Raw genomic sequence first — 12,403 nt, 5'->3', positions numbered from 1 at the left:
GGTGCTTTGGCTGTTTGGCTGCCAGTGCAAAACAATCCCAAAAAGCATTAAATTTAGCCAAAGGCATATAGAGAGATTTTTAGTTCTATGGAGCTCAGTGCAATGGAGATAGGAAGTCACCATTTGTCATACTCTGATTTAGGTTTCACATCAAGTAAATGGACTAGCATGTAGCTCTCTGCCTTTAGAAGTAAGCACGAGGCCCAGGTTGATGCTATGTGTTGAGCGTGGTAATGGGAGATTTATGCCACTCTGTGAAGCGTGATAAGACGCAGGGGGTGAAAGCAGCTATCAACACTGATTAACTCAAAAGCTGACCACCAGCACACACAGCCATTGTTTCTACCGGCACTCTTTAGTGATGGGCTTTGTCTGGCTGGCTTCACAAGAGACAAATGCCTTTACGGGAGACCAAATAACCTTATTTAGGCAGTGGTCAGATAATAGAGACGCTCCAGGTATTAGCCTGGCTGCATTAGTTTGATTTGTACTACAGTTCACCTTGTCTTGGGCATTAATGGAGACAAAGGCTTGGAATTACAGGAGCAGAGATAAGCTGTGGATTAGAGCCTGTGTGTTTTGAGGGAAAGATAATTCCATCTTGGATTATCATTTCCATTTTCATCTTGTTTGATTTTTCCTCGTAAGTTAAAGTCCATTTTTTTCCTTGAATAGCCACATATTCTCTCCAAATTATTATCAATCATAATTGATTAAAAGAGTTACTGGCTCATTATTTCCTTTAACGAGATCAATTTTTATCTTTTAAGGTTTGGGAAATGATTTTAGGGGAAACACACTACTGATCTTGTATATTATCTTGCTTCTTAAATATGCTAACATATTGTGGACTCACTTCACAGTATTTAATGATATTCTGTTATTAGTCTGAAAATATACAAGGATGTGTAATTACATTCATAGTTAATTTCTTTAATATTATAAATTCTAGTATTTAAAATTTTTTTACTTTTAAGTGTTATTTCAGTTATATATGCATCATTTCTATTAGAAATCATTTCAGTTACGAATATATAACTTTGGCTATGAACACAACTTATTTCAATTGTAGACAAAATTAAATTTTAGAACCACACAAATCAGTTATATTAAATTGCACTGGAAAATACCAAGATAATATTCTAGAATTACTGTTTCTTTCTTCACCAGATGTTTTATAGGTATGATCAATTTTTATAATGAACAAAAATTTTTAAGTGTATTACTAGTTGATCAATGTTTGTGATGCTATTTCAATTTTTTCTAATGTCTATAATTTTATATACAGAATCCTCACATTCCTCAGACATTTGGCGTTAGTTTTAATTTCAGATGAATTCTAGATAAACTATGATTACTCTAAAAAATCTCCATTCGTGTAAAGTACTACTTCAAAAGTACTTAAATATTAATATTAATATTGTGGAATAGTTTGTTATGTACAAGACTTGAAATCTTACCCTAAATTAAGTAAATATTAAGAAAGACAGAGCTATGTGTGACACGGCAAGATGTTGGAAAGATGCTCAGAATATCAAGTGTGATGACATTTAAAAAAAGAACAGCAAAAACAAATACATATGCATGTATCTATATATATACATGTGTATGTATATATACACATACATGTATGTACATATATATGCTTTTATACATAAAAACATCTATAAAATGTTTATAGATAAGATTTGAAAGATAGGATTTGAGGGATATAGTACTGTATTTTCATACTGCTTGAATTGTTCATAGTATATAAATATGGCCTTTGGTATTAAAATAAAGGCTATTTGAAAAAAGCCTACCCATCAGGTGACACTTTCCCTTCCAACCCACTCCTGGTGACTTCCAGACCTCCAACTTAATATAGTTTCATAGGAACCTAATGAAGAGCAAAGAAAGCTCTTGGATACATTTTGACATATATTTCATAAGTAGTGCTTCAAATTTTATATTAACAAAAGCAGCTCTTTATACTGGAAAAAAAAATAGTCTCCCTTGGAAAAGATGTTATGTTTTTGGTCTTCCAGTTTCTGCCCTTGTCGCCTTTTTCTCTTTCTCCCTCTCCATCTCAGCGATTGCAGAAAAGAATAAGTGCAGCTTAATGCCGACCAGTTGTTGGGACACAGAGCTCTCTACTCCAAATGTACTCTGGGTAAATGATTTTAAAAAGCTTCAAAATCTGAGTTATGCTATTTTCCCTCAGCAATAATATGCAAACTCCCTCTAGTCTTTCTCATGCAATATGATAAAAAGAAAGAAAAAAAAAGAAAAAGGAATTTAACAAGAACCTTCTACTGTGGATGTCACTGGGAGAAAAAAGGACAGAGGAGTAATAAAGAAAAGAGAAGCAAAGAAGAAGTCAATTTGAATGGGCAAAGTTGAAATATGGTTTTCAGGAGATAAAATCAGAGTCCACAAGCTACCATTTCAAAAAGAACACCACTTTGGCCTTCCACCGATTAATTAGAAAATAAATACATAGAATTCCAGTGGTAGGACTCCTTTCTTGTGATGATTTTTAACCTATTCCTTTCTTTAATTGAGAATGTACAATGACAAATGCAAAGGAAATACATAGTTTTTGATTATTTCCAACAACCATGTCAGGATACATACAAAACATAGGTCAGTTATCTTACCTTCTTAGTCAACATATTATTACATATAATAAAATATAAAGCTGAAAAAAAAATATATGTATAGCTGATTGGAAATCAGTACATTGGATATAGATATAAGCCAGATGATCATTATCACTTTAATAAATGAAGTTAAAGCACAACATTAAATGAACTAGAAAATATTTTAAAATTTGTGTTTACTTGCAGCTCAATTCTTTTGTGTAATGCAATATCAAAGGAATATGACAACTGATGCTTTTATATGTCTACTTTGGTATAATGACTTTACTTAAAAAATAACAATCTGAAACTGGCATGTATAAGGATTTGTACTGATATATGGTAAGAAATTTCCACTGCTTTATGTCAGAAATCAAGAAAAACTAAAGATTCATGAAAAAATCATAGTCTATAATATATTAAAGCATAATGATGTTTCAAAATGTACTTGAAGGAAACTAATTGAAACAAATCACATGTTTGTGCCACTCATCATATTATTTAACTTGAATTATTCTGTAAACGTAATCCAGTTTGTGGAGTCACCTAGTAATGAGTTTACTGATTTCAGCAAACTAATTTATTAGATTAAATTTGCACACTTAAAAAATAGCTGGCTTTTTCTGAAAATGTTTATTAAAATATATAGGAAATGCCTTTATCTAAAAGTGCCCAAGGATAATAGATACCATGATATAATAGTAATTATTTACAGTATATTTTCAGAAAAAAATGACAATATTCAGATTAAATGCAGAAAACATCAATTTTTAAAAACTTGATATTTCCATGAACTCTTCATGTTCTGAAATTGGAAGATAATTTCACATGATTAGTTTTCTATTCCAAGAAATTTGTGTTGAAATTTTTTTTCGCCATTAGAAACTGTGATTCTCTATGGGACCTCCTCAGTTTTGCACGCCGATTTTGGAACCAGATCTAAAATTAAGGAAAAACAAAATAGATCTCAGAAACATTATTTCATTATTCTTAACATTTCAATCATCAGGAATAACTAAATTTGAAAATTACCTGGATTCTGTCTTCTTCTAAATTCAATTTTTTAGCTAAGTCCTCTCTGATATCAATGCCAGGATAGCAGTTTACTCTAAAGACATTTTCCAACATTTCAATCTAAGAGTAAAGAAATAGTTATTTAAAATGCTGATATGTGGTATGTCACCATAAAATGGACTTTAATTTGTATAGCAAAATAACTGCATTTAAATCTTGGGCAATTAATCTGCATGCCTTTTTTAAAAAATGACTATCCAGAAACTTAAAAATGATACAGTCTATTGTTTCATTAATAAGGCCTAAATCGAGATCCCAAAGTGAATGAACTTTTGCTCAATAGGGTGTCAGTTAAAGCCGACGGATTGACATTATTAGTTGAAAAATCTTCCCACCTGGTTTTGAGTAAAAGCAGTTCTTGGTCTTCTGCCTCTATACCAACTCAACTCTCTTTTCAAAGACAGTGTTTCTGAGGCTGAAAAGTAATTTTCATATTTCAAAACTCTCTCTTCTGGCATTGGGTGATTCACAGTCCATGGAAATAAGATCCCATTAGGAAGACTCGGGACAAGTAGACACAGGTTAACATCTTTCTCTAAAAACAGAAAAATAAACCCCATCTTAGATGTCCAATACTATTTTCTATAAAAGTTCTATAAGAAGTAATTTCAGGAACTTGTCTTCAATTTTCCTACTGGCCTTCTTCTGGGTTTCACAACAGAAATGACCTCTCATGAACCAAAAACCAAAAAGCAAACAAAAATGAAGATCCTCCTTTGGTGATAGAGAACATTTTGGTCTTTGAATGCCTTTTTTTTTTTGCAGTGAAAAAAGATTTAGAATATCTGATGTGTCAAACACAGAGATCTGAAGTAAATGCAGGTTCTTGGCATTTTCTGTGAGAGAACTTTATATCCACTTAGATTTAAAGCTGATATTCTTTTTATTTCAGCTGGAGGCATTAAAAGTCCTAGATACCTCAGTTATGTAACTGCATGAACTTAGTTTCTTTCTAACTCTATGTAGTATAAAATTAAAGGCCAAATTAAACAGTACAAAGGAAATAACAAAGAGTTTGAAAAATTAAATTGTTGCATACCTGAGGAGCCGCAGGTGTCTGCCCAAGGCCTATGGGGTTTCATTGATGGAACACAGTCTTTCTTCTGGTCCAGTCCTAAAATGCTTGCAATTGAAAAGGAGCAGAAGGAGGGTTTGCTTTCCCCAAGGCGATCACCTTCCTGAAGGCTGGGAGACATTGTCGCGTGGGCTGCACAATGTAGACAGCTCTGGCCTCTCCAAGCTCTGGGCTGGCTCTTCCCACACTACAGGGCTGGGATCTTACAGTTCACCTTAAGGCTCCGCTGACAAGGGGGCTGGATTTAGAACGTCACTAATTAAAATCCTGTCTTAGAAAGTTTTAGCATGTCAATGAACACCCAGCCAGCAGCTTCAGGAGTTAATTGTTTATTTGTTTGCAAGTAATTAGCAACTAATGGCTACACCAGGGGGCCACCTACAGGGACAAAAAGTGTTATCTCTCCTAAGCAGAACAGGGACTTAACTTTCTCGAAAGAAGTGATGCACAAACTGGCACTCCTCTTTTATTTGAAATCATTAATGTATAAAATCATGCTTTTATTCTAAAGTTTTTACTTTCATGGACTCCAGTTACCTAAACATACAGGCAAGATAGAAAAGCAGTCAAGTAATAAATAATCTAATTTAAGTGAATTTTCTTCCAAGGAAATTGGAAAAGGTAATAATCTCTTAATGCTATTACAGTAATTCTGATGAAAATGACTGTTTTTCATATGTATATGTAATAGTAAATGTTGTCAATGAAAACACAAAAGTATTTGGAGTGCAGCATACTGGAAAAGGTTGGCAAAGTTATTAACACTGAGTGTAATTGTCTTCCAAGTGCTGGGATTAATTCATAAGGAACAGTTGCACCAAGTATTTTAAATAATTAATGAGATAATTCCCTTCTTTCATCTTTTCTTTTAAATGAGAGATACTATGAAGATTTACATGTTACCACCTCCAAGCAACTTAAAAGCATGACTTCAAACTCAAGGGAAGATTTCTCTTCTCACCACAATTATTTCAAAGAAAACAGTATACTGTATGTTTTAAAGAAAAATTTTCCTCTGTTGATCATCTGAAGAACTGGGAGATTTCCATGAAGACAATAGGTTTGTGAAAATAACAATAATAGAATGTTTTAATTTTGTAATCCTAAGAAAACTTGAAATTAAAAGAGAAATATAGCCAATTGGGAAGATTTTGAACTTGGCCACTCTCCCAAAAAGGTGTGATCCTTTTAGTTCTTGCATACTGCTGCTCCTTTTCTTCCAGTATTTTCTTGATAAACTTAAGTGCTCAGTTTTATCCTGCATTTAAACAACTACTAGATTTTTCTTCAGGGAAGAGGAAAGGTAGTCTCTACTCATAGAGGAAATAGCCCCTACAGGATGGAGCTCAGCTTCATTGGATTTTGTCCTATCATGATGTCATAAATACAGAGCTAGATTCCTCCTTATGCAAGCTCTAGAGTGAACAAAAGATTCACATAAAAAGCAGCAACAGGCACACAAAGAATAGGTTATAAATATACAAGTAAAGCCATGCTGAGAATGAATAAACTAGTCAACATCTGGGGAAGTACTGGAAGAGAGAATTCATAACTTTCCCAGATTCCTTTCTCTTCTTTGAGTCATTCATTCATTCATTCCACAATTCGTTGAGCACCTACTTAGTACCAGAACAAATAGAACTGGACCCTTGCCCTCATGAAGCTCGCAGTGGTGCAGTGTGGGGTGGGAGTGGAAAGACAGACAACAGACAATAATTATAAAAAAATAAATTACCTCCTACATTAACTGGTTATAAGAATGAAAAAAGGAAACAGGTGAGCCAGGTAAGCTGGATCATCAGAGGAGAAGGTAAGAAGAGGCTTCACTGAGATCCTGATACCCACAGTAGTGCCTCAGAGGTACAAATTCAGAAAATGCTACAGCACATGCTGAAGCAGCTCCAGTCCCCAATTTCTTCTTTATCAACAAGGACATTCCAATATTTTTATTCCTTGAGTTGATTTTATCTGGACTTACATAATACCAGTTTAAATACGGATGAGTTGAAAATAAAAGGTAGGAAAAAAATTTCTCTAAAAATGTCGAGGAAATGTTTTCTTATATATTGACTCAAAAGGTTTTTATAGAGCACTTCATAGGTGCCAGACACCATTCTAGGTGCTAGAGATCAGTGATGAACAATAGAAGGTAATCAGAGAGTGATAAACTCATTGAAAAGAATAAACAAGGTGATGGAGATGAAACCTAGCAGGGCTGGGAGTGGATGGGTGGGATAGGGCGTAGAGAAGGTCTTTAGATATGGTGGTTGGGCAGGCCTCCCTAAGGAGGTGAAATTTTAGCTGAAGCTGAGGATGAGAGAAAACCAGCATGCCAAAGTCTTAAGAAAAAGCACCCCAGTCATAGGGAACAGCAAGTACAAAGGTCTTGCAGCTGAAAAGCACTGGAATATTTGAGGAGGAAAAGACAATAGCCAAAGGGAAGTGAGTGGTAACAGATGCTATTGTTTGGAGAGCCAGGCCTGGCTGGGTAATGGACGACCTTTATAAAAACCATGGTAATAAGTTCAAGTGCAAAGAGAAGCCAGGGTAGGATTTTAAGCAAGGACCGATAGGATAGTCTGAGCTGTTTTCACTCACAAAACTTCTGACATGAAATGTGTATGGATTTTCCATACCAAGTAATTCTCTAGTTCTCTGCAGACAACAACTAGGTGTCCTACAATTCAATTCTAACTACAGAGAAGGCTAGCACAGACCCCATAGGTTAAAGGCTCAGTCCCACAGGACTGGCCCCACTTCGAAGCCAATCACAAATCCCAGGTTACAACCTATACTTCTGACCAACTGGCTATAATTCCAGGGTTCCCACGACTCCTGCCTCAGGTTCAGTTATGTGCTAGAATGGCTCACAAAACTCAGGAAGGAACTTTATATTTGTTTATTGGTTTATTATAAAGGATACGACTCATGAACAGTCAAATGGAAGAGATACATAGGGCAAGCTATGGGGGAAGGGAACTTCCATGCCTTCTCTGGGCACACCACCGTCCCAGCACCTCAAAGTATTCACCAACCTGGAAGCTCTCTGAATCTGGCTTTTAGAGATTTTTATGGTGGTTTAATCACATAAGCATGATTAATTAAATCACTGGCTATTGGTAACTGACCTCAATCTCCAGTCCCTCTCCTCTCCCTAGAGGTTAGGAGTTGGGGCTGAAATTCTAAGCTTCTCATCAAGATTGATAAACCTATAGGCAGAATGATCAAGAACAAAAGAAAGAACATAAATTACCAATAGTAGTAATAAAGAGGTGATACCATAATAAAGACTACAGACATTAAAAGGTAATATTATGAACAACTTTATGTCAACAAATTAAACAACTTCATACCAATAAATTCAACATGAAATATACAAATATCTTGAAAAACTGATTACCAAAACTGAGACAAGATGAAATAGAAAATATGACTGTCATATATTTATTAAGGAAATTGAATTGGTTATCAAATTCCTTCCCACAAAGAGAAATTCCAGGCTCAGATAATTTCACTGGTAAAATTTGTCAAACATTTAAAGAAAAGTCTTAAACAGATACCAATCTTATAAATTCTTTCAGAAAATGAAGGAGACCCTTCTAAATTTGTTTTATGAGGCCTGAATAAACCTCATAACAAAAAAAAATTTTTTAAATGATAGACAAATATTTTTCATGAACACGGACACAAAAAACTTAAAATATTAGCAAACCGAATACAGAAACATACAAAAAGAATAATACATTATGACTAAATGGAACTTTTTCCAGAAAGGATGATTTAATATTCAAAAATCAATCAATGTAATTCATCATCTTAACAGAAAAAAAGAAAATCATGTGATCACATTAACAGATACAGAAAAATACTCATTCATGACTTAAAAAATTCTTTGAGCAAAATAGAAGTAACTTCCTCAATTTGATAAAGGGCATCTATAGAAATAATCAGCTAACACAATATTTAATGGTGAAAAATATTAAATGCTTTCTCCTTAAGATTAGGGACAAGGCAAGGATGTCAACATGCAGCATTTCTATTCAACACTATATTATATCTAAGTCAGTTAATTAAAACAAGAAAAAAAAATACAAGTCGTATAGATCAGAAAGGAAGAGTAAAATGTCTCTATTGACAGATGACATGACTGTTTACATAAAAAATTCTTAAGAATCTACAAAATATATTTTTAAAAAAGAATGATTTCATTTATGTGATATTCTAGGACAGATAAAACTATATCGAAAAACTCAGAAAGTTGGGGTGGAGGTGGGGACTAAATGGGAAGAAGAATGAGGAAACTGGAGGAGGGAGTAATGGTAATGTTGTATATCTTGCTGGCTTTTGGATTACACAGATGTATGTATACATTTGTCATTACTCATTGATTGGTACTGTTTACAATTTGTTCATTTCAACTTCGACAAAGAGAAAGTAAGCATTAAAAAGGACTTAGAATCCATAAAAAAGAACCAGTCAGAAATAAAGAATACAATAACTGAACTAAAAAATACACTAGAAGTAATCTACAGAAAATTAAATGAAACAGAAGATCGATCAGTGATTTGGAAGACAGGGTAGCAGAAAACACCCAACAGGAACAGCAAAAAGAAAAAAGAAACCAAAAATATGAGGATAGTGTAAAGGACCTCTGGGATAACATAAGTGTAACAACATTCACATCATAGGGGTACCAGAAGAATAAGAGAGAGAGCAAGGAATTGAAAACCTAGTTGAAGCTGTAATGACTGAAAACGTCCCTGGTCCAGCAAAGGAAACAGGCATACATGTCCAGGAAGTACAGAGAGTCCCAAACAAGATGAACCTAAACAGGCCCATACCAAGACACATCAGAATTAAAATGGCAAAGGTTAAAGATAAAGAGAGAATCTTAAGACCAGCAAAAGGAAGGCAGTTAGTTACCTACAAAGGAGCTCCCATAAGATTGTCAGCTGATTTCTCAACAGAAACTTTGTAGGCCAGAAGCGATTGGCATGAAATAGTCAAAGTGATGAAAACCAAGTATCTACCACCAAGATTACTCTACTTAGCAAAGTTATCTTTTAAAATTGAAGGATAAGAGCTTCCAAGACAAGAAAAAAACCAAAGGAATTCATCAACACCAAATCAGTATTAGAAGAAATGTTAGAGGGATTTCTTTAAAAAGGAGAAGAAAAAAAAAAGATCAAAATATGAATAATAAAATGGCAATAACTACATATCTATCAAAAAATTACTTTAAATGTAAGTGGAATAAACAATCAAAAGACATAGGGTAGCTGAATGGATAAGAAAATAAGACCTATATATATGCTGTCTATAAGAGACCCACTTTAAATCAAATGACACACAAAGACCTAAAGTAGAGGGATGGAAAAGATATTTCATGAAAATGGAAACAAATAAAAAAAGCTGGGGTACCAATACCTATATCAGACAAAATAGACTTTAAAACAAAGGCTATACTAAGAGACAAAAAGGACATTTCATAATGATAAAGGGATCAATCCAAGAGGACATAACCCTTGTAACATTTCTGCACCCAACATAGAAGCACCTAAATATATAAAACAAATATGACAGGCATAAAGGGAAAGATCAACAGTAATATAGTTATAGTAGGAAACTTTTACACCCCATTGACATCAACAGATAAATCTTGCAGACAGAAAATCAACAAGGAAACAGTGGCCTTAAATGACACATTAGACCAGATTGTTTTAATTGATATTTTTAGAGCATTTCACCACAAGCATCAGAATATATATTCTTTCCAAGTGCATAGAGAACATTTTCCAAGATAAACCACATGTTAGGCCACAAAACAAAGTCTCAATAAATTTTAAAATACTGAAATCATATTTAATGTCTTCTCTTACCACAATGATATGAAACTAGAAATCAATTCCAAGAAAAAAAAAACCTGACACACAAACACATGAAGGCTAAATAGCATGCTACTAAACAATAAATGGGTTAATAATTAGATCAAGGGAGAAATCAAAAGATACCCTGAGACGAATGAAAATGTCCCAAAATATATGGGACACAGAGAATGCAGTCTAAGAGGGAAATTCATAGCAACACAGGCGTACCTCTAAAAACAAACAAACAAACAAATCTCATATAAACAACGTAATCTTATATCTAAAGGAAATAGAAAAAGAACCACAAACAAAACTCCAAGTGAATAGTAGGAAGGAAATAATAAAGATCAGAGCAAAAATCAATGAAATAGAGTTAAAAAATACAAAAGATCAATGAAACCAAGAGCTGGTTCTTTGAAAAATAAACAGAATTGATAAACACTTAACCAGACACATCAAGAAAAAGAGAGGATGCAAATAAATAAAATCAGAAGTGAAAGATGAGAAGTGACAACTGACACCACAGATATATAAAGAATTGTAAGAAAATATTATGAGCAATTATATACAAATGAACTGGACAATCTGGAAGAAATGGATAAATTCCTAGAAATATACAATCTTCTAAGACTGAATCAGGAAGAAACAGAAAACTTGAACAGAGTGATTACAACTATCACAACCAAATCAGTAATCAAAAAAATCCCAACAAACAAAAGTCTTGGACAAAATGGCTTCACAGATTAATTCTGCCAAACATTCAAAGAAGAATTAACATCTATTCTTCTCAAACTCTTCCAAAAAATTTAAGAGGGAAGGCTCCCAAGCTCATTTTATGAGGTGATTCCAAAATCAGACAAGGACATTACAAAAAAAGAAAATTATAGGCTGATATCTCTGATGAACATAGAGGCAAAAATCCTCACAAAATTTTGGCTAGTCGAATTCAACAATGCATTAAAAAGATCATACACCATGATTAAGTGGGATTTATTTTGGATAGCCAGAGTAGTTCAATATCCACAAATCAATTAACGTGATACTCCACATAAACAAAATGAAGGATAAAAATTATATGATCGTACCAATAGATGCAGAAAAAGCAGCTGACAAAATCCAGCATTCATGTGTAATAACTCTCAGCAAAGTGAGAATAAACAGAACATACCTCAACATAATAAAAGCCATATATGACAAACCCACAGCTAACATTATTCTCAACAGGAAAAATCTAAAAGCACTTTCCTTAAGATCAGTGACAAGACAAAGATGTCCACTTTCACCACACTTATTCAACATAGTATTGGAAGTCCTAGCCACAGACAAGAAATAAAAGGCATCCAAATTGGAAAAGAAGAAGTAAAACTGTCATTATTTGCAGATGACATGACACTATATAGAGAGAACCCTAAAGGACCTACAAAAAAACTATTAGAACTGGTAAATTAATTTAGTAAAGTAGTAGGATACAAAATTAATATTCAGAAATTGGTAGCATTTTTAAACACAAATAAGGAACTATTAGAAATAGAAATTAAGAAAACAATCCCATTTATAATTGCATTAAAAAAATACCTAGGAATAAACTTAACCAAAGATGTAAAAGAGCTGTACTCAGAAAATTATAAGTCATTGAAGAAAGAAACTGAAGAAGATACAAATAAATCAAAGTATATACCGTACTCATGGATAAGAAGAATTAACATTGCTATAGTGTCCATATTGCCAAAGCAATTTATAGATTCAATGCAATCCCTACCAAAATA

At 33.6% G+C, this 12,403-nt stretch overlaps 1 protein-coding gene across 1 annotated transcript in view; it reads right to left on the bottom strand.

Moving 5' to 3' along the window:
* Positions 1-3,183: 3,183 nt before the first annotated feature.
* Positions 3,184-12,403, bottom strand: part of HESX1 (HESX homeobox 1) — a 20,031-nt gene continuing 10,811 nt past the window's right edge. The window contains exons 3-6 of the mRNA XM_011371795.2: positions 4,735-5,008; positions 4,031-4,230; positions 3,654-3,755; positions 3,184-3,560 (exon numbers count right to left, since the gene is read on the bottom strand). Of these exons, the coding sequence (XP_011370097.1) occupies positions 3,462-3,560; positions 3,654-3,755; positions 4,031-4,230; positions 4,735-4,891 (558 nt within the window). The 5' untranslated portion in view covers positions 4,892-5,008 and the 3' untranslated portion in view covers positions 3,184-3,461. The remainder of the gene's footprint in view (positions 3,561-3,653; positions 3,756-4,030; positions 4,231-4,734; positions 5,009-12,403) is intronic.

Source organism: Pteropus vampyrus, unplaced genomic scaffold (assembly GCF_000151845.1).
Source record: "Pteropus vampyrus isolate Shadow unplaced genomic scaffold, Pvam_2.0 Scaffold195, whole genome shotgun sequence".
NCBI classification, from domain to species: Eukaryota; Metazoa; Chordata; class Mammalia; order Chiroptera; family Pteropodidae; genus Pteropus; species Pteropus vampyrus.
The sequence above is the reverse complement of the archived record's forward strand: the minus strand, read 5'-3'. Positions and strand labels throughout refer to the sequence as shown.